This window comes from Oncorhynchus masou, chromosome 3, assembly GCF_036934945.1.
Source record: "Oncorhynchus masou masou isolate Uvic2021 chromosome 3, UVic_Omas_1.1, whole genome shotgun sequence".
Lineage (NCBI taxonomy): Eukaryota > Metazoa > Chordata > Actinopteri > Salmoniformes > Salmonidae > Oncorhynchus > Oncorhynchus masou.
This window is the reverse complement of record NC_088214.1, coordinates 10377798-10404432: the sequence shown is the minus strand read 5'-3', so window position 1 is coordinate 10404432 and position 26635 is coordinate 10377798. Positions and strand designations below refer to the sequence as shown.

Sequence of the window (26635 nt, the reverse complement as noted above, 5' to 3'; positions counted from 1 at the left end):
CTCAACTGCACTGCACACTGCCCTAACCCATCTGGACAAGAGGAATACCTACGTGAGAATGCTGTTCATCGACTACAGCTCGGCATTTAACACCATAGTACCCTCCAAGCTCGTCATCAAGCTCGAGACCCTGGGTCTCGACCCCGCCCTGTGCAACTGGGTACTGGACTTCCTGACGGGCCGCCCCCAGGTGGTGAGGGTAGGCAACAACATCTCCACCCCGCTGATCCTCAACACTGGGACCCCACAAGGGTGCATTCTGAGCCCTCTCCTGTACTCCCTGTTCACCCTGGACTGCGCGGAAACGCACGCCTCCAACTCAATCATCAAGTTTGCGGACGACACAACAGTGGTAGGCTTGATTACCAACAACGACGAGACGGCCTACAGGGAGGAGGTGAGGGCCCTCGGAGTGTGGTGTCAGGACAATAACCTCACACTCAACATCAACAAAACTAAGGAGATGATTGTGGACTTCAGGAAACAGCAGAGGGAACACCCCCCTATCCACATCGATGGAACAGTAGTGGAGAGGGTAGCAAGTTTTAAGTCCTCGGCATACACATCACAGACCAACTAAATTGGTCCACTCACACAGACAGCATCGTGAAGAAGGCGCAACAGCGCCTCTTCAACCTCAGGAGGCTGAAGAAATTCGGCTTGTCACCAAAAACACTCACAAACTTCTACAGATGCACAATCGAGAGCATCCTGTCAGGCTGTATCACCGCCTGGTATGGCAACTGCTCCGCCCACAACCGTAAGGCTCTCCAGAGGGTAGTGAGGTCTGCACAACGTATCACCGGGGGCAAACTACCTGCCCTCCAGGACACCTACACCACCCGATGTTACAGGAAGGCCATAAAGATCATCAAGGACAACACCCACCCGATCCACTGCCTGTTCACCCCGCTATCATCCAGAAGGCGAGGTCAGTACAGGTGCATCAAAGCTGGGACCGAGAGACTGAAAAACAGCTTCTATCTCAAGGCCATCAGACTGTTAAACAGCAACCACTAACATTGAGTGGCTGCTGCCATCACACTGACTCAACTCCAGCCACTTCAATAATGGGAATTGATGGGAAAGGATGTAAAATATATCACTAGCCACTGTAAACAATGCTACCTAATATAATGTTTACATACCCTACATTATTCATCTCATATGCATACTTATATACTGTACTCTATCATCTACTGCATCCTTATGTAATAATACATGTATCACTAGCCAGTTTAACCATGCCACTTTGTTTACATACTCATCTCACATGTATATACTGTACTCGATACCATCTACTGTATCTTGCCTATGCTGCTCTGCACCATCACTCATTCATATATCCTTATGTACATATTCTTTATCCCCTTACACTGTGTATAAGACAGTAGTTTAGGAATTGTTAGTTAGATTACTGGTTGGTTATTACTGCATTGTCGGAACTGGAAGCACAAGCATTTCGCTACACTCGCATTAACATCCGCTAACCATGTGTATGTGACAAATAAAATTTGATTTACTTTACCGTGGTTGTGGTTGGTTTACTTTACCGTGGCTGTGGTTACCGTGGCTGTGGTTAATTTACTTTACCATGGCTGTGGTTAATTTACTTTACCGTGGCTGTGGTTACCATGGCTGTGGTTGGTTTACTTTACCGTGGCTGTGGTTAATTTACTTTACCGTGGCTGTGGTTACCATGGCTGTGGTTGGTTTACTTTACCATGGCTGTGGTTAATTTACTTTACTGTGGCTGTGGTTGGTTTACTTTACCGTGGCTGTGGTTAATTTACTTTACCGTGGCTGTGGTTAATTTACTTTACCATGGCTGTGGTTAATTTACTTTACCATGGCTGTGGTTACCGTGGCTGTGGTTGATTTACTTTACCGTGGCTGTGGTTACCGTGGCTGTGGTTAATTTACTTTACCGTGGCTGTGGTGTATTATATACCATCTCCTGCCATTGTGGCCTTGAACAAGGCACTTAACGCCCCATAAAGTAAAAAAAAACTACTGATATCCTACTGGATGAAACGCAGGTAAAATACTGCACTCATAACCTACTGTATGAAACGCAGGTAAAATACTGCACTCATAACCTACTGATATCCTACTGTATGAAACACAGGTAATAATGAAACACAGGTAAAACACTCATAACCTAGGTAAATACACACTCATAAAATATACTCATAACCTACTGATATCCTACTGTATGAAACGCATGTGGTCCGTCAAAACTGGAGAGCCACTGGGTGTGCAGGCTTTTGACACAACCCTGCTCAAACACACCAGAGTCAGCTTATCAAGGTCCTGTTGAGCAGCTGTTTTTTTACATTGTTGTGTGTTCGAGCAGGGCAGGAGCAAAAGCCTGCACCCTCTGTAGCTCCGCTGTAATCTCCTGGAGAAGGTTGGCTACCCTGCTACATTGCAAGTACAGCCAAATAATGGATGTCTTTATTAAATAATTCCCCCTTTCAATGAAGCAGGGATCAAATGGCTAAGGTGGGTCAGGTCGATAAGATATTTATCTATTTGTAAGGTTCAAATATTCAGTGTTCAGCGGAGGTCTTGAATGCGTAGTATTTTTAAAAACTTTGTCAGAATTACATGGTCAGTATTGAATAGAGGAGTTTCCTAGACAATTCTGAGTGCTTGAGAGCCAGTTTCATATCCGGGATACCCAGCATTGGTTTCACCGGCTGTGCCCGCTGATCAGCTGCGTGTCGGCCATTTGCGGTTGTACCTGAGGGCCGGTTGAGCCTTATTTTAGGACATTGGACATGGTGACATTAATACACGCTAATAGCTGAATAGTTGATCCTTAAGAGTCCGTTGAAGCACCGATGTGTCAGTCTGAGTAACATAATAAAAACATCCCCATCAAAGAGAGATGTTTGTTTTGCATATGGGCTGCGTCTCCATCCCCACATGCGCGTAGACTTCCTCATCTGTGGTGCAAGGTGGCCGAGCTACAGCTGTGTTCGTCAGACCAGGAGACACACAAACTCTCTGGAAAGGGGGAGACTCTTACGAATACTATTGTGTTCTCCATTTTACTCTACGACCCCCGACAAGTATCATGGGACACATCTGAAAGTAACCCATACAAACCGCCCACAAACGGTTAGATTATTTGAGGGTAAAGTAGCTAGATAACCAGCCAAAGTACACTGTTTTGAATTGGCTTTTTAGTTAGTCTGTATATAATAATTGTACCTGCTGTGCAAATGTCTTTCTCTGTCACTAATGCTCTGTCTCTGTCTCTCATGCTCTCTCGCTCTCATGCTCTGTCTCTCATGCTCTCTCGCTCTCATGCTTTGTCTCTCATGCTCTCATGCTCTGTCTCTCATGCTCTCATGCTCTCTCTCATGCTCTGTCTCTCATGCTCTCATGCTCTGTCTCTCATGCTCTCATGCTCTGTCTCTCATGCTCTCATGCTCTGTCTCTCATGCTCTGTCTCTCATGCTCTGTCTCTCATGCTCTGTCTCTCATGCTCTGTCTCTCATGCTCTGTCTCTCATGCTCTGTCTCTCATGCTCTGTCTCTCATGCTCTCTCGCTCTCATGCTCTGTCTCTCATGCTCTCTCGCTCTCATTACGCTGTCTGTCCGTTCTCTTTCTCTCTCAAGAGTTTGTGTGGGTCACGTCAACATTAAGACAAGTCATTCATGTATTTCGGGCTCCTGAGTGGCGCAGCGGTCTAAGGCACTCCATCTCAGTGTTAGAGGTGTCGCTACGGACCCTGGTTCAGCGGTCTAAGGCACTCCATCTCAGTGTTAGAGGTGTCGCTACGGACCCTGGTTCAGCGGTCTAAGGCACTCCATCTCAGTGTTAGAGGTGTCGCTACGGACCCTGGTTCGATCTCGGGCTGCATCACAAACGGCCGTGTTCAGGAGTCCCATAGGGAGGTGCACAATTGGCCCAGTGCCATCCGGGGGAGGCTGTCATTGTAAAATCAAAAATCTAATTTACCAACCAATATCTCTCCCTCTCCTCCAGACCGTCTCTCTGCCGGGTCAGGGTGGTCGTCCTGAGTCTCCTGTCTACACTAACCTGCAGGAGCTGAAGATCTCTGGGACCAGCCTGCCCCCCGACCCCTCCAACTTCCCACAGCATGTCCTGGGGGACTGGGAGGCCCACAAAGTCTGTACTCCTACCGTCATGGATTGTGTAACTTAGTTATCGTCTCTGTGTGCGTCCCAAATGGAACCCTATTACATATTTAGTGCAGTACAGGGCCCATAGGGCTCTGGTCAAAAGTAGTGCACTAAATGGGGAGTAGGGTGCCATTTAGGAATGATTCTATATGATGTTGTCTGATCTGTGTTCATATGTCATTTTACTGTTTTTAACCACGAGCCGAAGACACATGTCAATTTGATTTAAATATTGTAATGGACAAAGATTTTGAATTCCATTTGAAGGACCAGAGCGGCAGACAGTTCTACTTCAACCGTTCCACCCAGGAGAGGACATGGAAACCTCCCCGAGCCAGAGACGCCAGTAGTGGCAGCAGCCGGGGGGAATCCCACAGCACTGGGGAGACGGAGGTATGTACTGGGACTGTGTTGGAAACACACACTTACTCAAACACACACGCACGCTCGCACACACACACTTACTCAAACACACACACACGCACACACACACTTACTCAAACACACACGCACGCTCGCACACACACACTTACTCAAACACACACACACGCACACACACACTTACTCAAAACACACACGCTCGCACACACGCACACACACACTTACTCAAACACACACGCACGCTCGCACACACACACTTACTCAAACACACACGCACGCTCGCACACACACACACACACTTACTCAAACACACACGCACGCTCGCACACACACACACACTTACTCAAACACACACGCACGCTCGCACACACACACACTTACTCAAACACACACGCACGCTCGCACGCACACACACTTACTCAAACACACACGCACGCTCGCACACACACACACACACACACTTAATCAAACACACACGCACGCTCGCACACACACACACTTACTCAAACACACACGCACGCTCGCACACACACACACACACTTACTCAAAAACACACACGCACACACGCACACACACACTTACTCAAACACACACACGCTCGCACACACACACTTACTCAAACACACACGCTCGCACACACACACACACACACACATGCTCAAACACACACACACACACACACACTTACTCAAACACACAAACACACACACACACTTACACAAACACACACACACACTTACTCAAACACACACACACACTTACTCAAACACACACTTAGGTACAGAAACAAGCAAATTCAAATCTATGAAAAGTCATGAGGTGTATGTGCTTGTGTTCTCAAACACGCCCGTCCAAACACATTAGACAGAAAGAATCACTGCTGCGTTCTGGCAGGATCACAGTACATTTTGTTCTCTAGAATGATGATAAATAGCACCACACCGCCACCCTGTGGCCAGATGCAGTCGGTGCTCCTCAAACTGGGAAACTGGCCCCAGCCTCATTAGTTTGCTGTTACTGCAGCAGTACATGTTCGTATTCTGCTGTGTCCTCTGTCTGGCCACACCCAGTAACCGTGTTCAGACTGAGTCGGGTGCTTCGATGTTCCTGCCGTCTTCAACTCTCTGTGCTTCACACACCTGGGTTCAAATACTATTTGAAGTCATTTGAAAATGTACCTGCTCTGGCCCCCCAATGGTGGAACAAACTCCCTCCTGGCCAGGACAGCGGAGTCAATCACCACCTTCCGGAGACACCTGAAACCCCACCTCTTCAAAATACCTAGGATAGGATAAGCAATCCTTGTCATTTAAATTATTTAGATGCACTATTGATAAAGTGGCTGTTCCACTGGATGTCAGAAGGTGAATTCACCAATTTGTAAGTCGCTCTGGTTAAGAGCGTCTGCTAAATGACTTAAATGTAAATGTAAATTTAAAAAGAAAATGTACCTGTGCTTGATTTAATTTTCCTGGCTTAATGCACTTTAAGGGAAACTCCACTCAAATACAATCTCTTGTCATTTTCTTCATGTGTCCAGTGATGATAAAAGCCACAAGTGTGTTGCATGTCAGCAGTCAAGGTTTTAAGATATTGGACTTTCAAGAAGTGAAGTGTCACCGGTCACATCCTCACGATGAAGAAGACATGCAGCACATTTTGGGACTGTATCAGTGGACTAATGAAGAAAATACAAAAACTATTTTTAAGCTGAGTTTTTCGGAGCTTTGATGTAACTTCAAAGGGATCATCTAAACATCTAGGCTTCGTTTCCCAGCTGTGATGTAACTTAAAGGGATCATCTAAACATCTAGGCCTCGTTTCCCAGCTGTGATGTAACTTAAAGGGATCATCTAAACATCTCGGCCTCGTTTCCCAGCTGTGATGTAACTTAAAGGGATCATTTAAACATCTAGGCCTCGTTTCCCAGCTGTGATGTAACTTAAAGGGATCATCTAAAAATCTAGGCCTCATTTCCCAGCTGTGATGTAACTTAAAGGGATCATCTAAACATCTAGGCCTCGTTTCCCAGCTGTGATGTAACTTAAAGGGATCATCTAAACATCTAGGCCTCGTTTCCCAGCTGTGATGTAACTTAAAGGGATCATCTAAACATCTAGGCCTCGTTTCCCAGCTGTGATGTAACTTAAAGGGGTACTTCAGGATTTTGGCAATGAGGCCCTTTTATCTTCCTCCCCAGAGTCAGATGAACTTGTGGATACCATTTGTCTCTGTGTCCAGTATGAAGCCAGCTAAAGGGGCGAATCGCATCTCTGCATGTCTGGCAGACATATCAGTGTGGATGACGGATCACCACCTCAAGCTGAACCTCGGCAAGACGGAGCTGCTCTTCCTCCCGGGGAAGGACTGCCCGTTCCATGATCTCGCCATCACGGTTGACAACTCCATTGTTTCCTCCTCCCAGAGCGCTAAGAACCTTGGCGTGATCCTGGACAACACCCTGCCGTTCTCAACTAACATCAAGGCGGTGGCCCGTTCCTGTAGGTTCATGCTCTACAACATCCGCAGAGTACGACCCTGCCTCACACAGGAAGCGGCGCAGGTCCTAATCCAGGCACTTGTCATCTCCCGTCTGGATTACTGCAACTCGCTGTTGGCTGGGCTCCCTGCCTGTGCCATTAAACCCCTACAACTCATCCAGAACGCCGCAGCCCGTCTGGTGTTCAACCTTCCCAAGTTCTCTCACGTCACCCCGCTCCTCCGCTCTCTCCACTGGCTTCCAGTTGAAGCTCGCATCCGCTACAAGACCATGGTGCTTGCCTACGGAGCTGTGAGGGGAACGGCACCGCAGTACCTCCAGGCTCTGATCAGGCCCTACACCCAAACAAGGGCACTGCGTTCATCCACCTCTGGCCTGCTCGCCTCCCTACCACTGAGGAAGTACAGTTCCCGCTCAGCCCAGTCAAAACTGTTCGCTGCTCTGGCCCCCCAATGGTGGAACAAACTCCCTCACGACGCCAGGACAGCGGAGTCAATCACCACCTTCCGGAGACACCTGAAACCCCACCTCTTCAAGGAATACCTAGGATAGGATAAAGCAATCCTTCTCACCCCCCTTAAATGATTTAGATGCACTATTGTAAAGTGGCTGTTCCACTGATGTCAGAAGGTGAATTCACCAATTTGTAAGTCGCTCTGGATAAGAGCGTCTGCTAAATGACTTAAATGTAAAATGTGATGTAAATGTAATGTAAATGCCTCATTGCCAACATCCCAAAGTATCCCTTTTAATCCCAAACTTCAAACCCTTCTCATCTGACACTACAGACAAGAACAGATGTTCCAGTATTTGAACCCAGGACTGGTGCTTTACTGTGTTGTAAATGTCTCGTGTTCTTAGAGGACATTATGGGTGACGGAGGCACTGACTGTGATTCATGATGACTGCTGATTGGTGCTTTCTATTCTCTGTGCATATGTAATTCAATGGTGATTGGTCCTTCTCTCGCTTTATTTATCTCTGACCCTCTCTCTCTCTCCTCCCTCTCTCCCTTTCTCTCTGCCTTTCCCTCCCTCTCCTGTTTCCCTCCCTGTCCCGTTTCCCTCCCTCTCTCTCTCCTCCCTCTCTCCCTTTCTCTCTGCCTCTCCCTCTGTCCCATTTCCCTCCCTCTCCCGTTTCCCTCCCTCTCTCTCTCCTCCCTCTCCCTTTCTCTCTACCTCTCCCTCCCTGTCCCGTTTCCCTCCCTCTCTCTCTCCTCCCGCTCTCCCTTTCTCTCTACCTTTCCCTCCCTGTCCCGTTTCCCTCCCTCTCCCGTTTCCCTCCCTAATCATAGACGACTCCGCCGCTCTCTCTCTCCCCGTCCTTCCTTCCTTTCCTCTCGCTGTCCATTGGTCCGTTCCAGCCTCTGTTGTTGAAGGACAACGGCCACAGCACGTATTCTAGCCAATCAGACAGCCAGTACGGCTACCCGCCCCGGGGTTGGTCAGAAGAGCTGGATGAGCTTGGACACACTCTGTATGTCAGTGATTATACTAATGAGAAGGTACCGGGGTCTCTTTCTGTTGATCTCATTCTCTCTGTTGATCTCATTCTCTCTGTTGATCTCTTTCTCTCTGTTGATCTCTTTCTCTCTGTTGATCTCTCTCTCTCTGTTGATCTCATTCTCTCTGTTGATCTCTTTCTCTCTGTTGATCTCCTCTGTTGATCTCCTCTGTCCCTCTGTTGATCTCCTCTGTCCCTCTGTTGATCTCCTCTGTCCCTCTGTTGATCTCTTTCTCTCTGTTGATCTCTTTCTCTCTGTTGATCTCTTTCTCTCTGTTGATCTCTCTCTCTATTGATCTCTCTCTGTTGATCTCCTCTGTCCCTCTGTTGATCTCCTCTGTCCCTCTGTTGATCTCTTTCTCTCTGTTGATCTCTTTCTCTCTGTTGATCTCTCTCTCTCTGTTGATCTCTTTCTCTCTGTTGATCTCTCTCTCTCTCTATTGATCTCTCTCTGTTGATCTCCTCTGTCCCTCTGTTGATCTCCTCTGTCCCTCTGTTGATCTTCTCTGTCCCTCTGTTGATCTCTCTCTATTGATCTCTCTATTTATCTCTCTTGATCTCTCTCTCACTCTCTTGATCTCTCTCGCTCTCTTGATCTCTCTCTATTAGAGGTTGACCGATTAATCGGAATGGCCGATTAATTAGGGCCGATTTCAAGTTTTCATAACAATCGGAAATCTGTATTTTTGGGCGCCAATGTGCCGATTTAAAAGTTTTTTTTATTTATTTATTTTTTATTTAACTAGGCAAGTCAGTTAAGAACACATTCTTATTTTCAATGATGGCCTAGGAACAGTGTGTTAACTGCCTTGTTCAGGGGCAGAAAGACAGATTTTCACCTTGTCAGCTCGGGGGATCAATCTTGCAACCTTACAGTTAACTAGTCCAACGCTATAACCACCTGCCTCTCGTTGCACTCCACAAGGAGCCTGCCTGTTACGCGAATGCAGTAAGCCAAGGTAAGTTGCTAGCTAGCTTTAAACTTATCTTATAAAAAACAATCAGTCATAATCACTAGTTAACTACACATGGTTGATGATATTATCTAGCGTGTCCTGAGTTGCATATAATCTGACTGAGCATACAAGCATACAAGTATCTAAGTATCTGACTGAGTGGTGGTAGGCAGAAGCAGGCAAGTAAACATTCATTCAAACAGCACTTTCCTGCGTTTTGCCAGCAGCTCTTCGTTGTGCGTCAAGCATTGTGCTGTTTATGACTTCAAGCCTATCAACTCCCGAGATGAGGCTGGTGTAACCGATGTGAAATGGCTAGCTAGTTAGCGCGCGCTAATAGCGTTTCAAACGTCACTCGCTCTGAGCCTTGCAGTGGTTGTTTCCCTTGCTCTGCATGGGTAACGCTGCTTCGAGGGTGGCTGTTGTCGTTGTGTTGCTGGTTCGAGCCCAGGGAGGAGCGAGGAGAGGGACAGAAGCTATATTGTTACACTGGCAATACTAAAGTTCCTATAAGAACATCCAATAGTCAAAGGTTAATGAAATACAAATGGTATAGAGAGAAATAGTCCTATAATTCCTATAATAACTACAAACTAAAACTTTTTACCTGGGAATATTGAAGACTCATGTTAAAAGGAACCACCAGCTTTCATATGTTCTCATGTTCTGAGCAAGGAACTTAAACGTTAGCTTTCCTACATAGCACATATTGCACTTTTACTTTCTTCTCCAACACTTTGTTTTTGCATTATTTAAACCAAATTGAACATGTGTCATTATTTATTTGAGGCTAAATTGATTTTATTGATGTATTATATTAAGTTAAAATAAGTGTTAATTCAGTATTGTTGTAATTGTCATTATTATAAATAAATAAAAAATCGGCCAATTAATCGGTATCGGCTTTTTTGGACCTCCAATAATCGGTATCGGCGTTGAAAAATCATAATCGGTCGACCTCTACTCTATTGATCTCTCACGATCTCTAACACTAGTGATCTCTCTCTCTCTCTTGATCGCTCTCTCTCTTGATCGCTCTCTCTCTTGATCGCTCTCTCTCTTGATCGCTCTCTCTCTTGATCGCTCTCTCTCTTGATCGCTCTCTCTCTTGATCGCTCTCTCTCTTGATCGCTCTCTCTCTTGATCGCTCTCTCTCTTGATCGCTCTCTCTCTTGATCGCTCTCTCTCTTGATCGCTCTCTCTCTTGATCGCTCTCTCTCTTGATCGCTCTCTCTCTTGATCGCTCTCTCTCTTGATCGCTCTCTCTCTTGATCGCTCTCTCTCTTGATCGCTCTCTCTCTTGATCGCTCTCTCTCTTGATTGCTCTCTCTCTTGATCTCTCTCTCTCTCTTGATCTCTCTCTCTCTCTTGATCTCTCTCTCTCTATTGATCTCTCTCTATTGATCTCTCTCTATTGATCTCTCTCTCGATCTCTCTCTATTGATCTCTCTCTCTATTGATCTCTCTATCGATCTCTCTCTCGATTGATCTCTCTCTCTCTCGATTGATCTCTCTCTCGATCTCTGTCTCTATTGATCTCTCTCTCTATTGATCTCTCTCTCTATTGATCTCTCTCTCTATCGATCTCTCTCTCTATCGATCTCTCTCTCTATTGATCTCTCTCTCTATTGATCTCTCTCTCTATTGATCTCTCTCTCTCTATTGATCTCTCTCTCTCTATCGATCTCTTTCTCTCTATCGATCTCTCTCTATCGATCTCTCTCTCTTGATCTCTCTCTCTCTTGATCTCTCTCTCTCTATTGATCTCTCTCTCTATTGATCTCTCTCTCTCTATTGATCTCTCTCTCTATTGATCTCTCTCTCTCTATTGATCTCTCTCTATTGATCTCTCTCTCTCTCTCTCGATCTCTCTCTCTATTGATCTCTCTCTATTGATCTCTCTCTCTACTGATCTCTCTCTATTGATCTCTCTCTATTGATCTCTCTCTCGATCTCTCGATCTCTCTCTCTCGATCTCTCTCTCGATCTCTCTCTCTCGATCTCTCGATCTCTCTCTCTCGATCTCTCTCTCTATTGATCTCTCTCTCTCTCGATCTCTCTCTCTATTGATCTCTCTCTCTCTTGATCTCTCTCTCTATTGATCTCTCTCTCTCTCGATCTCTCTCTCTATCGATCTCTCTCTCTCGATCTCTCTCTCTATCGATCTCTCTCTCTCGATCTCTCTCGATCTCTCTCTCTCGATCTCTCTCTCTCGATCTCTCGATCTCTCTCTCTCGATCTCTCTCTCTCGATCTCTCTCTCTCTATCGATCTCTCTCTCTCTATCGATCTCTCTCTATCGATCTCTCTCTCTCGATCTCTCTCTCTCGATCTCTCTCTCTCGATCTCTCTCTCTCGATCTCTCTCTCTATTGATCTCTCTCTCTCTATCGATCTCTCTCTCTATTGATCTCTCTCTCTCGATCTCTCTCTCTCGATCTCTCTCTCTATCGATCTCTCTCTCTATCGATCTCTCTCTCTCTCGATCTCTCTCTCTCGATCTCTCTCTCTATTGATCTCTCTCTATTGATCTCTCTCTATTGATCTCTCTCTCGATCTCTCTCGATCTCTCTCTATTGATCTCTCGATCTCTCTCTCTCGATCTCTCTCTCTATCGATCTCTCTCTCGATCTCTCTCTCTCGATCTCTCTCTCTCGATCTCTCTCTCTATCGATCTCTCTCTCTATCGATCTCTCTCTATTGATCTCTCTCTCTCTCGATCTCTCTCTCTCGATCTCTCTCTCTATCGATCTCTCTCTCGATCTCTCTCTCGATCTCTCTCTCGATCTCTCTCTCTCGACCTCTCTCTATTGATCTCTCTCGGCTGATTTACAGACATCTGTACTGTCACGTGGAATGTCTATATTTCACTTAGACTTGACCACACTACTATCACATATTTAGCATGGCTCATAGACCGCTGACAAAAGAGAGACATTTCTGTCTTTTTGAACGTCATGGTCTAGTAACCTGGTGTATCTCATCTCCTGTGTGTGTGTGTGTGTGTGTCCAGTGGATAAAGCACGTGGATGAACAGGGCAGACCATACTACTACAGTGCTGATGGCTCCAGGTCAGAGTGGGAGCTGCCCAAGGTACGGCCCTGTTAGCATACATATAGTACCAACACTCCTCTCTGCAGTACCAACACTTCCCCCCCTCTCTCCTCTCTGCAGTACCAACACTCCCCCCTCCTCTCTCCTCTCTGCAGTACCAACACTCCTCTCCCCTCTCTGCAGTACCAACACTCCACTCTCCTCTCTGCAGTACCAACACTCCTCTCTCCTCTCTGCAGTACCAACACTCCTCTCTCCTCTCTTCTCTCTGCAGTACCAACACTCCCCCCTCCACTCTCCTCTCTGCAGTACCAACACTCCTCTCTCCTCTCTGCAGTACCAACACTCCTCTCTCCTCTCTGCAGTACCAACACTCCTCTCTCCTCTCTGCAGTACCAACACTCCTCTCTCCTCTCTGCAGTACCAACACTCCCCCTCCCCTCCCCTCTCCTCTCTGCAGTACCAACACTCCCCCCTCCTCTCTCCTCTCTGCAGTACCAACACTCCCCCTCCTCTCTCCTCTCTGCAGTACCAACACTCCCCCCTCCTCTCTCCTCTCTGCAGTACCAACACTCCCCCTCCTCTCTCCTCTCTGCAGTACCAACACTCCTCCTCCTCTCTCCTCTCTGCAGTACCAACACTCCTCCTCCTCTCTCCTCTCTGCAGTACCAACACTCCCCCCTCCTCTCTCCTCTCTGCAGTACCAACACTCCCCCTCCCCTCTCCTCTCTCCTCTCTGCAGTACCAACACTCCCCCTCCTCTCTCCTCTCTGCAGTACCAACACTCCCCCCTCCTCTCTCCTCTCTGCAGTACCAACACTCCCCCTCCTCTCTCCTCTCTGCAGTACCAACACTCCTCTCTCCTCTCTGCAGTACCAACACCCCCCCCTCTCCTCTCTGCAGTACCAACACTCCCCCCTCCTCTCTCCTCTCTGCAGTACCAACACTCCCCCCTCCTCTCCCCTCTCTGCAGTACCAACACTCCTCTCCCCTCTCTGCAGTACCAACACTCCTCTCTCCTCTCTGCAGTACCAACACTCCTCTCTCCTCTCTGCAGTACCAACACTCCCCCTCCTCTCTCCTCTCTGCAGTACCAACACTCAGTACCCCTCCCCCTCCTCTCCTCTCTGCAGTACCAACACTCCCCCCTCCTCGCTCCTCTCTGCAGTACCAACACTCCTCTCTCCTCTCTGCAGTACCAACACTCCCCCCTCCTCTCTCCTCTCTGCAGTACCAACACTCCCCCCTCTCTCCTCTCTGCAGTACCAACACTCCCCCCTCTCTCCTCTCTGCAGTACCAACACTCCCCCTCCTCTCTCCTCTCTGCAGTACCAACTCTCCCCCTCCTCTCTCCTCTCTGCAGTACCAACACTCCCCCTCCTCTCTCCTCTCTGCAGTACCAACTCTCCCCCTCCTCTCTCCTCTCTGCAGTACCAACTCTCCCCCCTCCTCTCTCCTCTCTGCAGTACCAACACTCCCCCTCCTCTCTCCTCTCTGCAGTACCAACTCTCCCCCTCCTCTCTCCTCTCTGCAGTACCAACACTCCCCCTCTCCTCTCTGCAGTACCAACACTCCCCCCTCCCCTCTCCTCTCTCCTCTCTGCAGTACCAACACTCCCCCTCCTCTCTCCTCTCTGCAGTACCAACACTCCCCCTCTCTCCTCCTCTGCAGTACCAACACTCCCCCCTCCTCTCTCCTCTCTCCTCTCTGCAGTACCAACACTCCCCCCTCCCCTCTCCTCTCTCCTCTCTGCAGTACCAACACTCCCCCCTCCTCTCTCCTCTCTGCAGTACCAACACTCCCCCCTCCCCTCTCTCTCTCTCCTCTCTGCAGTACCAACACTCCCCCCTCCCCTCTCCTCTCTCCTCTCTGCAGTACCAACACTCCCCCCCTCTCTCCTCTCTGCAGTACCAACACTCCCCCCCTCTACCTGGTGGAGGGGACCGGACCCCTAAGAGCCACAGTCTGGATAGGAAACATGTGGAGTCCATCGTCCTGACCAAGTGGGGAAACGGCACCAACGTGCTGGACGCCAACGACAAGGTGAGACAGACGCCCCGTCACGGCCCGCTCAGCCGCTCTGGTTGTGTCTCAAATGTTACTCCCTATATAGTCCACTGCTTTTTAACAGGACACTTGGGAGTGGTCTCTGGTAGTAGTGCACTATGTGAAGGATAGGAAGCTATTTGGGATGCAGACTTGACCTAGTGACTGAGATGCAGCAGAGTCATTTGAGAAGTGTGCAGCCTGTTGCTAGTATCCATCTCCAGACTTCCGCAGCAAAACGGATGCACTTCCTACAACTCTAATTCCATAGCTATCGTTTCTCTCCCAACCAGGTCTCTGAAGTATCTTGTCCTGTGAGTGTGTTTAGGATGCCGGGTTCCCTGTGTGTCAAAAACAGCTGGCGTCACAGTTGGGAATCGGGTTGCACTGACACACTGTAGACTCATGATTCTGTTCTGCAGCGGCTCATCAAAAACATCAGGCGTTTTCGTACAGGCTCTGGTCGCCCCCACCCCTACAGACAGACACAAGTCAGTGCCCCCCTCCCTCCGTGCCCTATACACCCCGCCTTCAAATCCCAGCAGCCAATCATTTTGCACATGTGTGGACAACTTCAGTCCTCCAGGGCCTGATTGGTGTAACTCTTCTTCCCCATCCTATCAAACACAGCTGATTTAATCACATTGCGTTCGAAACCGAAGACCCTGATTAGGTGATTATTGGAGTCAGGTGTGTTAGCTGGGGCAAAACTGTGACACCAATCAGGACCAGGAGGACGGGAGCTGCCCACCGCTGGTCTAGCATGATGATCACTGAATGAGCTCATCAAATCAGACCAATCACTTTCCTTGTTGCCATCACTGAGTGCTGCTCTTTCCCTTTTAATTCCTGCTCTTCTGATTCACATGATCACCTCTAATGGCCCAATGATCACCTCTCATGGCCCAATGATCATCTATCGTGGCCCAATGATCACCTATCGTGGCCCAATGATCACCTATCGTGGCCCAATGATCACCTATCGTGGCCCAATGATCACCTATCGTGGCCCAATGATAACCTCTCGTGGCCCAATGATAACTTATTATGGCCAAATGATCACTTATCATGGCCCAATGATCACCTCTCATGGCCCAATGATCACCTCTCATGGCCCAATGATCACCTCTCATGGCCCAATGATCACTTATTATGGCCCAATGATCACCTATCATGGCCCAATGATCACCTCTCATGGCCCAATGATCACCTCTCATGGCCCAATGATCACTTATCATGGCCGTGCCCTTAAACCTGTTTGGTTTCTATAATCTAGTAGTGATACAAGCCTGACGATATCAACCTCTCCTTTCTGTCACTAGTGTGATTTGAGCTTCCTTCATTGAAATGTGTCATATCCTGTCATTGGTTTAATTGTTATTTTAAAAATACCTAATTAACATTCAACCATTTCCTCAACTCTTGGTGTCCCATGTAAACGCTCATTCCTTATGTGTTGGTTTACCCCGGTAACCATGGTAGTCTCTGCAGACCTGGGTTCAAATACTATTTCAAATCTTTACAAATACTTTCTATGTGCTTGATTGAACTTGCCTGGCACCATGGAATCAATGTTATAGATGCCAAAGTTTAAACTCCGCCCATCTAACACTCCAGGCAGGCTAAAGCAAACGCTAAAAATATTTGAAAGATTTTAAATATTATTTGAACCCAGTCTTTGCAGTTCTCTGTTAGTAATTAGTCGGTGTTGTTGTCATTCTGATTACTAGGACGGTGCGTTGGGCCCTGGCTCTCCAGACTCCTCAGGCCCCTCGTCCCCTAAGCCCCCTACCTCCGTTAGTATCCCCCTCTCCTGCTGCTCCCTCTGTTCTCTGTATACTCCTCTCTCCCTTCCCTGAACTGTGACTGGCTTCCTGACTTCCATACTTGTCGACCAGCCACGGCCTTTTCTCAGTTGCTGTCTTCAATGGTGACTCTGTTTCTTCTCCCTGCAATGGAACTGATCATAATGATGAGGGTGGTGATGATGATGATGATGATGATGATGATGATGATGATGATCCTGGTGATGATGATGATCCCGGTGATGATGATGATCCCGGTGATGATGATGATGATGATCCTGGTGATGATGATGATGATCCTGGTGATGATGATGATCATGGTGATGATGATGATCCTGGTGATGATGATGATCCCGGTGATGATGATGATCCTGGTGATGATGATGATCCCGGTGATGATGATGATCCCGGTGATGATGATGATGATGATCCTGGTGATGATCCTGGTGATGATGATGATGATCCTGGTGATGATGATGATCCCGGTGATGATGATGATCCCGGTGATGATGATGATCCCGGTGATGATGATGATGATGATCCTGGTGATGATGATGATGATCCTGGTGATGATGATGATGATCATGGTGATGATGATGATCCTGGTGATGATGATGATCCCGGTGATGATGATGATGATGATCCTGGTGATGATGATGATGATCCTGGTGATGATGATGATGATCATGGTGATGATGATGATCCTGGTGATGATGATGATGATCCTGGTGATGATGATGATGATCCTGGTGATGATGATGATCCTGGTGATGATGATGATGATCCTGGTGATGATGATGATGATCCTGGTGATGATGATGATCCTGGTGATGATGATGATCCTGGTGATGATGATGATGATCCTGGTGATGATGATGATCCTGGTGATGATGATGATCCCGGTGATGATGATGATGATGATGATCCTGGTGATGATGATGATCCTGGTGATGATGATGATCCCGGTGATGATGATGATGATGATGATCCTGGTGATGATGATGATCCTGGTGATGATGATGATCCTGGTGATGATGATGATGATCCTGGTGATGATGATGATGATGATCCTGGTGATGATGATGATGATGATGATGATGATGATCCTGGTGATGATGATGATGATCCTGGTGATGATGATGATCCTGGTGATGATGATGATCCCGGTGATGATGATGATGATGATGATCCTGGTGATGATGATGATCCTGGTGATGATGATGATCCTGGTGATGATGATGATGATGATCCTGGTGATGATGATGATCCCGATGATGATGATGATCCTGGTGATGATGATGATGATCCTGGTGATGATGATGATCCCGGTGATGATGATGATGATGATGATGATGATGATGATGATGATCCTGGTGATGATGATGATGATGATGATCCCGGTGATGATGATGATCCCGGTGATGATGATGATGATGATGATGATGATGATGATCCCGGTGATGATGATGATGAGGGTGATGATGATCCCGGTGATGATGATGATGATGATGATGATCCCGGTGATGATGATGATGATGATGATCCCGGTGATGATGATGATGATGATGATGATGATGATCCCGGTGATGATGATGATGATGATGATGATGATGATCCCGGTGATGATCCCGGTGATGATGATGATGATGATCCCGGTGATGATGATGATCCCGGTGATGATCCCGGTGATGATGATGATGATGATCCTGGTGATGATGATGATGATGATCCTGGTGATGATGATGATGATGATGATGATCCTGGTGTTGATGATGATCCTGGTGATGATGATGATGATGATCCTGGTGATGATGATGATGATCCTGGTGATGATGATGATCCCGGTGATGATGATGATCCTGGTGATGATGATGATCCTGGTGATGATGATGATGATGATCCTGGTGATGATGATGATGATGATCCTGGTGATGATGATGATCCCGGTGATGATGATGATCCTGGTGATGATGATGATCCTGGTGATGATGATGATCCTGGTGATGATGATGATGATCCTGGTGATGATGATGATGATGATCCCGGTGATGATGATGATCCTGGTGATGATGATGATCCTGGTGATGATGATGATGATGATGATCCTTGTGATGATGATGATGATGATCCTGGTGATGATGATGATCCTGGTGATGATGATGATGATGATGATCCTGGTGATGATGATGATGATGATCCTGGTGATGATGATGATGATGATGATCCTGGTGGTGATGATGATCCGGGTGATGATGACAGTAACACAGACTGAGCTGTGGGGAAATCTATTTTTCAATTCAGAAAAAGGGTTGTTCTGCTGTGTTTTTTCTGCTTTCTGTCTCTACTGTAACGCTGCTTTCTGTCTCTACTGTCACGCTGCTTTCTGTCTCTACTGTAACGCTGCTTTCTGTCTCTACTGTAACGCTGCTTTCTGTCTCTACTGTAACGCTGCTTTCTGTCTCTACAGTAACGCTGCTTTCTGTCTCTACTGTCACGCTGCTTTCTGTCTCTACTGTAACGCTGCTTTCTGTCTCTACTGTAACGCTGCTTTCTGTCTCTCTACTGTCACGCTGCTTTCTGTCTCTACTGTAACGCTGCTTTCTGTCTCTACTGTAACGCTGCTTTCTGTCTCTACTGTAACGCTGCTTTCTGTCTCTACTGTAACGCTGCTTTCTGTCTCTACAGTAACGCTGCTTTCTGTCTCTACTGTCACGCTGCTTTCTGTCTCTACTGTAACGCTGCTTTCTGTCTCTCTACTGTAACGCTGCTTTCTGTCTCTACTGTAACGCTGCTTTCTGTCTCTACTGTAACGCTGCTTTCTGTCTCTAGTGTAACGCTGCTTTCTGTCTCTACTGTAACGCTGCTTTCTGTCTCTACTGTAACGCTGCTTTCTGTCTCTACTGTAACGCTGCTTTCTGTCTCTACAGTAACGCTGCTTTCTGTCTCTACAGTAACGCTGCTTTCTGTCTCTACTGTAACGCTGCTTTCTGTCTCTACTGTAACGCTGCTTTCTGTCTCTAGTGTAACGCTGCTTTCTGTCTCTCTACTGTAACGCTGCTTTCTGTCTCTACTGTAACGCTGCTTTCTGTCTCTACTGTAACGCTGCTTTCTGTCTCTACTGTAACGCTGCTTTCTGTCTCTACTGTAACGCTGCTTTCTGTCTCTACAGTAACGCTGCTTTCTGTCTCTCTACTGTCACACTGCTTTCTGTCTCTACTGTAACACTGCTTTCTGTCTCTCTCCTGTCACGCTGCTTTCTGTCTCTACTGTAACGCTGCTTTCTGTCTCTACTGTAACACTGCTTTCTGTCTCTACTGTCACACTGCTTTCTGTCTCTACTGTCACGCTGCTTTCTGTCTCTACTGTAACGCTGCTTTCTGTCTCTACTGTAACGCTGCTTTCTGTCTCTACTGTCACGCTGCTTTCTGTCTCTACTGTCACGCTGCTTTCTGTCTCTACTGTAATGCTGCTTTCTGTCTCTACTGTAACGCTGCTTTCTGTCTCTACTGTCACGCTGCTTTCTGTCTCTACTGTCACGCTGCTTTCGGTATCTACTGTAACGCTGCTTTCTGTCTCTACAGTAACGCTGCTTTCTGTCTCTCTACTGTCACGCTGCTTTCTGTCTCTACTGTCACGCTGCTTTCTGTCTCTACTGTCACGCTGCTTTCTGTCTCTACTGTAACGCTGCTTTCTGTCTCTACTGTCACGCTGCTTTCTGTCTCTCTACTGTCACGCTGCATTCTGTCTCTACTGTAACGCTGCTTTCTGTCTCTACTGTCACGCTGCTTTCTGTCTCTACTGTCACGCTGCTTTCTGTCTCTACTGTCACGCTGCTTTCTGTCTCTACTGTCACGCTGCTTTCTGTCTCTACTGTCACGCTGCTTTCTGTCTCTAGTGTCACGCTGCTTTCTGTCTCTACTGTCACGCTGCTTTCTGTCTCTACTGTCACGCTGCTTTCTGTCTCTACTGTAACGCTGCTTTCTGTCTCTACTGTCACGCTGCTTTCTGTCTCTACTGTCACGCTGCTTTCTGTCTCTACTGTCACGCTGCTTTCTGTCTCTACTGTAACGCTGCTTTCTGTCTCTACTGTAACGCTGCTTTCTGTCTCTACTGTCACGCTGCTTTCTGTCTCTACAGTAACGCTGCTTTCTGTCTCTACTGTAACGCTGCTTTCTGTCTCTACTGTAACACTGCTTTCTGTCTCTACTGTAACGCTGCTTTCTGTCTCTACTGTAACGCTGCTTTCTGTCTCTCTACTGTCACGCTGCTTTCTGTCTCTCTACTGTCACGCTGCTTTCTGTCTCTACAGTAACGCTGCTTTCGGTCTCTACTGTAACGCTGCTTTCTGTCTCTACTGTAACGCTGCTTTCTGTCTCTACTGTAACGCTGCTTTCTGTCTCTACTGTAACGCTGCTTTCTGTCTCTACTGTAACGCTGCTTTCTGTCTCTACTGTAACGCTGCTTTCTGTCTCTACTGTAACGCTGCTTTCGGTCTCTACTGTAACGCTGCTTTCTGTCTCTACTGTAACGCTGCTTTCTGTCTCTACTGTAACGCTGCTTTCTGTCTCTACTGTAACGCTGCTTTCTGTCTCTACTGTAACGCTGCTTTCTGTCTCTACTGTAACGCTGCTTTCTGTCTCTACAGTAACGCTGCTTTCTGTCTCTACTGTAACGCTGCTTTCTGTCTCTACTGTAACGCTGCTTTCTGTCTCTACTGTAACGCTGCTTTCTGTCTCTACTGTAACGCTGCTTTCTGTCTCTACTGTAACGCTGCTTTCTGTCTCTACTGTAACGCTGCTTTCTGTCTCTACAGTAACGCTGCTTTCTGTCTCTCTACAGTAACGCTGCTTTCTGTCTCTCTACAGTAACGCTGCTTTCTGTCTCTCTACAGTGACGCTGCTTTCTGTCTCTACTGTGACGCTGCTTTCTGTCTCTACTGTGACGCTGCTTTCTGTCTCTACTGTGACGCTGCTTTCTGTCTCTACTGTGACGCTGCTTTCTGTCTCTACTGTGACGCTGCTTTCTGTCTCTACTGTGACGCTGCTTTCTGTCTCTCTACTGTAACGCTGCTTTCTGTCTCTCTACTGTAACGCTGCTTTCTGTCTCTCTACTGTAACTCTGCTTTCTGTCTCTCTACTGTAACGCTGCTTTCTGTCTCTCTACTGTAACGCTGCTTTCTGTCTCTAGTGTAACGCTGCTTTCTGTCTCTAGTGTAACGCTGCTTTCTGTCTCTACTGTGACGCTGCTTTCTGTCTCTACTGTAACGCTGCTTTCTGTCTCTACTGTAACGCTGCTTTCTGTCTCTACAGTAACGCTGCTTTCTGTCTCTACAGTAACGCTGCTTTCTGTCTCTACTGTAACGCTGCTTTCTGTCTCTACTGTAACGCTGCTTTCTGTCTCTACAGTAACGCTGCTTTCTGTCTCTACAGTAACGCTGCTTTCTGTCTCTACTGTAACGCTGCTTTCTGTCTCTACTGTCACGCTGCTTTCTGTCTCTACTGTCACGCTGCTTTCTGTCTCTACTGTCACGCTGCTTTCTGTCTCTACTGTCACGCTGCTTTCTGTCTCCTGTCACGCTGCTTTCTGTCTCTACTGTCACGCTGCTTACTGTCTCTACTGTCACGCTGCTTACTGTCTCTACTGTAACGCTGCTTTCTGTCTCTACTGTAACGCTGCTTTCTGTCTCTCTACAGTAACGCTGCTTTCTGTCTCTACTGTCACGCTGCTTTCTGTCTCTACTGTAACGCTGCTTTCTGTCTCTACTGTAACGCTGCTTTCTGTCTCTACTGTGACGCTGCTTTCTGTCTCTACTGTGACGCTGCTTTCTGTCTCTACTGTGACGCTGCTTTCTGTCTCTACTGTGACGCTGCTTTCTGTCTCTACTGTGACGCTGCTTTCTGTCTCTACTGTGACGCTGCTTTCTGTCTCTACTGTGACGCTGCTTTCTGTCTCTCTACTGTAACGCTGCTTTCTGTCTCTCTACTGTAACGCTGCTTTCTGTCTCTCTACTGTAACGCTGCTTTCTGTCTCTCTACTGTAACGCTGCTTTCTGTCTCTAGTGTAACGCTGCTTTCTGTCTCTAGTGTAACGCTGCTTTCTGTCTCTACTGTGACGCTGCTTTCTGTCTCTACTGTAACGCTGCTTTCTGTCTCTACTGTAACGCTGCTTTCTGTCTCTACAGTAACGCTGCTTTCTGTCTCTACAGTAACGCTGCTTTCTGTCTCTACTGTAACGCTGCTTTCTGTCTCTACTGTAACGCTGCTTTCTGTCTCTACAGTAACGCTGCTTTCTGTCTCTACAGTAACGCTGCTTTCTGTCTCTACTGTCACGCTGCTTTCTGTCTCTACTGTCACGCTGCTTTCTGTCTCTACTGTCACGCTGCTTTCTGTCTCTACTGTCACGCTGCTTTCTGTCTCTACTGTCACGCTGCTTTCTGTCTCCTGTAACGCTGCTTTCTGTCTCCTGTCACGCTGCTTTCTGTCTCTACTGTCACGCTGCTTACTGTCTCTACTGTAACGCTGCTTTCTGTCTCTACTGTAACGCTGCTTTCTGTCTCTACAGTAACGCTGCTTTCTGTCTCTACTGTCACGCTGCTTTCTGTCTCTACTGTAACGCTGCTTTCTGTCTCTACTGTAACGCTGCTTTCTGTCTCTACTGTAACGCTGCTTTCTGTCTCTACTGTAACGCTGCTTTCTGTCTCTACTGTCACGCTGCTTTCTGTCTCTACTGTCACGCTGCTTTCTGTCTCTACTGTAACGCTGCTTTCTGTCTCTACTGTCACGCTGCTTTCTGTCTCTACTGTCACGCTGCTTTCTGTCTCTACTGTCACGCTGCTTTCTGTCTCTACTGTCACGCTGCTTTCTGTCTCTACTGTCACGCTGCTTTCTGTCTCTACTGTGACGCTGCTTTCTGTCTCTACTGTGACGCTGCTTTCTGTCTCTACTGTAACGCTGCTTTCTGTCTCCTGTAACGCTGCTTTCTGTCTCTACTGTCACGCTGCTTTCTGTCTCTACTGTCACGCTGCTTTCTGTCTCTACTGTGACGCTGCTTTCTTTCTCTGTTTGTTTGGTCTGCTTGTTGCGTGTCTGTGTCCCATATGGCACCCTATTCCCTACATAGTGCACTACTTTTGGTCAAAAGTAGTGCACTATATAGGACATGTGGTGTCATTTGGGACACAGACTGTCTTGCTTTTTTCCCTGTCAGTTGTGTCTGGCCCTGTCTTCAAGTGATGTGACTTCTTTCTTTGTTTCTCTGCAGCCTTCGGAGAAGTGTGGTATTCTCAACGTGACCAAGATCACTGAGCATGGAAAGAAAGTACGGTGAGTTGTACTAGACTAGGATAGAAACAGGATGAGAACACCCTCAGAAAGTAGGGTGAGTTGTACTAGACTAGGATAGAAACAGGATGAGAACACCCTCAGAAAGTAGGGTGAGTTGTACTGGACTAGGATAGAAACAGGATGAGAACACCCTCAGAAAGTAGGGTGAGTTGTACTGGGCTAGGATAGAAACAGGATGAGAACACCCTCAGAAAGTAGGGTGAGTTGTACTAGACTAGGATAGAAACAGGATGAGAACACCCTCAGAAAGTAGGGTGAGTTGTACTGGACTAGGATAGAAACAGGATGAGAACACCCTCAGAAAGTAGGGTGAGTTGTACTGGGCTAGGATAGAAACAGGATGAGAACACCCTCAGAAAGTAGGGTGAGTTGTACTGGACTAGGATAGAAACAGGATGAGAACACCCTCAGAAAGTAGGGTGAGTTGTACTAGACTAGGATAGAAACAGGATGAGAACACCCTCAGAAAGTAGGGTGAGTTGTACTGGACTAGGATAGAAACAGGATGAGAACACCCTCAGAAAGTAGGGTGAGTTGTACTGGACTAGAATAGAAACAGGATGAGAACACCCTCAGAAAGTAGGGTGAGTTGTACTGGACTAGAATAGAAACAGGATGAGAACACCCTCAGAAAGTAGGGTGAGTTGTACTGGGCTAGGATACAAACAGGATGAGAACACCCTCAGAAAGTAGGGTGAGTTGTACTGGGCTAGGATAGAAACAGGATGAGAACACCCTCAGAAAGTAGGGTGAGTTGTACTGGGCTAGGATACAAACAGGATGAGAACACCCTCAGAAAGTAGGGTGAGTTGTACTGGGCTAGGATAGAAACAGGATGAGAACACCCTCAGAAAGTAGGGTGAGTTGTACTGGACTAGGATAGAAACAGGATGAGAACACCCTCAGAAAGTAGGGTGAGTTGTACTGGACTAGGATAGAAACAGGATGAGAACACCCTCAGAAAGTAGGGTGTGAGTTGTACTGGACTAGGATAGAAACAGGATGAGAACACCCTCAGAAAGTAGGGTGAGTTGTACTGGACTAGGATACAAACAGGATGAGTGTTCAGAAAGTAGGGTGAGTTGTACTGGACTAGGATAGAAACAGGATGAGAACACCCTCAGAAAGTAGGGTGAGTTGTACTAGACTAGGATAGAAACAGGATGAGAACACCCTCAGAAAGTAGGGTGAGTTGTACTGGACTAGGATAGAAACAGGATGAGAACACCCTCAGAAAGTAGGGCGAGTTGTACTGGACTAGGATAGAAACAGGATGAGAACACCCTCAGAAAGTAGGGCGAGTTGTACTGGACTAGGATAGAAACAGGATGAGGACACCTGTAGAAAAACTGCTCCTTCAGGGCAACACAACCAGCCTGTCTCAAGTTGAACCCCCCCCCATATTGCTTCCACCTTATAGATCTGGAAAAAGTGAAGGGTTATGGCCTAGGGAATGGGTAGGGAGTGATATCGGACCGGCTGTATATGAAGTGGTAGTTGATTCAGCATGATGTGAGATGATTTATGGAGCTATGTCTGAGTTTGCCCCATTTACAGTGGGGCAAAAAAGTATTTAGTCATGACACAATACTTATTTTCCACCATAATTTGCAAATAAATTCATAAAAAAATCCTACAATGATGATTTTCTGGATATTTTTTTCTCATTTTGTCTGTCATAGTTGAAGTGTACCTATGATGAAAATTACAGGCCTTTCTCATCTTTTTAAGTGGGAGAACTTCACAATTGGTGGCTGACTAAATACTTTTTTGCCCCACTCTATGTCTGTGTGTTATTTATGTCTGTGTTATTTGTGTCTGTGTGTTGTTTTTATCTGTGTGTTGTTTATGTCTGTGTGTTGTGTTTGTATCTGTGTGTTGTTTATGTCTGTGTGTTGTGTTTGTATCTGTGTGTTGTTTATGTGTTTGTGTCTGTGTGTTGTTTATGTCTGTGTGTTGTTTATGTCTGTGTGTTGTTTATGCTTGTGTGTTGTTTATGTCTGTGTGTTGTTTATGTCTGTGTGTTGTGTTTGTATCTGTGTGTTGTTTATGTCTGTGTGTTGTGTTTGTATCTGTGTGTTGTTTATGTCTGTGTGTTGTTTATGTCTGTGTGTTGTTTATGTCTGTGTGTTGTTTATGTCTGTGTGTTGTTTATGTCTGTGTGTTGTTTATGTCTGTGTGTTGTTTATGTCTGTGTGTTGTTTATGTCTGTGTGTTGTTTGTGTCTGTGTGTTGTTTGTGTCTGTGTGTTGTTTATGTCTGTGTGTTGTTTATGTCTGTGTGTTGTTTATGTCTGTGTGTTGTTTATGTCTGTGTGTTGTTTATGTCTGTGTGTTGTTTATGTCTGTGTGTTGTTTACGTCTGTGTGTTGTTTATGTGTGTTTACAGGAAGAACTGGACGTCCTCCTGGACGGTTCTCCAGGGCTCCTCGCTGATATTTGCTAAAGGCCAGGGGGGCGGGACCAGCTGGGTGAGTGGTGTCTGCTATTCGCTAAAGGCCGGGGGGCGGGACCAGCTGGGTGAGTGGTGTCTGCTATTTGCTAAAGGCCAGGGGGGCGGGACCAGCTGGGTGAGTGGTGTCTGCTATTTGCTAAAGGCCAGGGGGCGGGACCAGCTGGGTGAGTGGTGTCTGCTATTTGCTAAAGGCCAGGGGGGCGGGACCAGCTGGGTGAGTGGTGTCTGCTATTTGCTAAAGGCCAGGGGGCGGGACCAGCTGGGTGAGTGGTGACTGCTATTTGCTAAAGGCCAGGGGGGCGGGACCAGCTAGGTGAGTGGTGTCTGCTATTCGCTAAAGGCCTGGGGGGCGGGACCAGCTGGGTGAGTGGTGACTGCTATTTGCTAAAGGCCAGGGGGGCGGGACCAGCTGGGTGAGTGATGTCTGCTATTCGC

At 47.1% G+C, this 26635-nt stretch overlaps 1 protein-coding gene across 11 annotated transcripts in view; it reads left to right on the top strand.

Annotated features, from left to right (window-relative positions):
• The window catches only part of LOC135509736 (rho GTPase-activating protein 12-like), a 128409-nt gene that overhangs the window by 80936 nt on the left and 20838 nt on the right, over positions 1-26635 (top strand). For 3 of the 11 annotated variants that reach the window (XM_064930649.1, XM_064930640.1, XM_064930654.1), the window contains exons 3-11: positions 4001-4144; positions 4426-4551; positions 8335-8544; positions 12511-12591; positions 14428-14595; positions 15021-15089; positions 16329-16394; positions 23664-23725; positions 26135-26216. In XM_064930649.1, coding sequence (XP_064786721.1) covers positions 4001-4144; positions 4426-4551; positions 8335-8544; positions 12511-12591; positions 14428-14595; positions 15021-15089; positions 16329-16394; positions 23664-23725; positions 26135-26216 — 1008 coding nt within the window. The remainder of the gene's footprint in view (positions 1-4000; positions 4145-4425; positions 4552-8334; positions 8545-12510; positions 12592-14427; positions 14596-15020; positions 15090-16328; positions 16395-23663; positions 23726-26134; positions 26217-26635) is intronic. The other 8 variants (XM_064930658.1, XM_064930677.1, XM_064930671.1 and 5 more) reach the window with 8 other exon arrangements.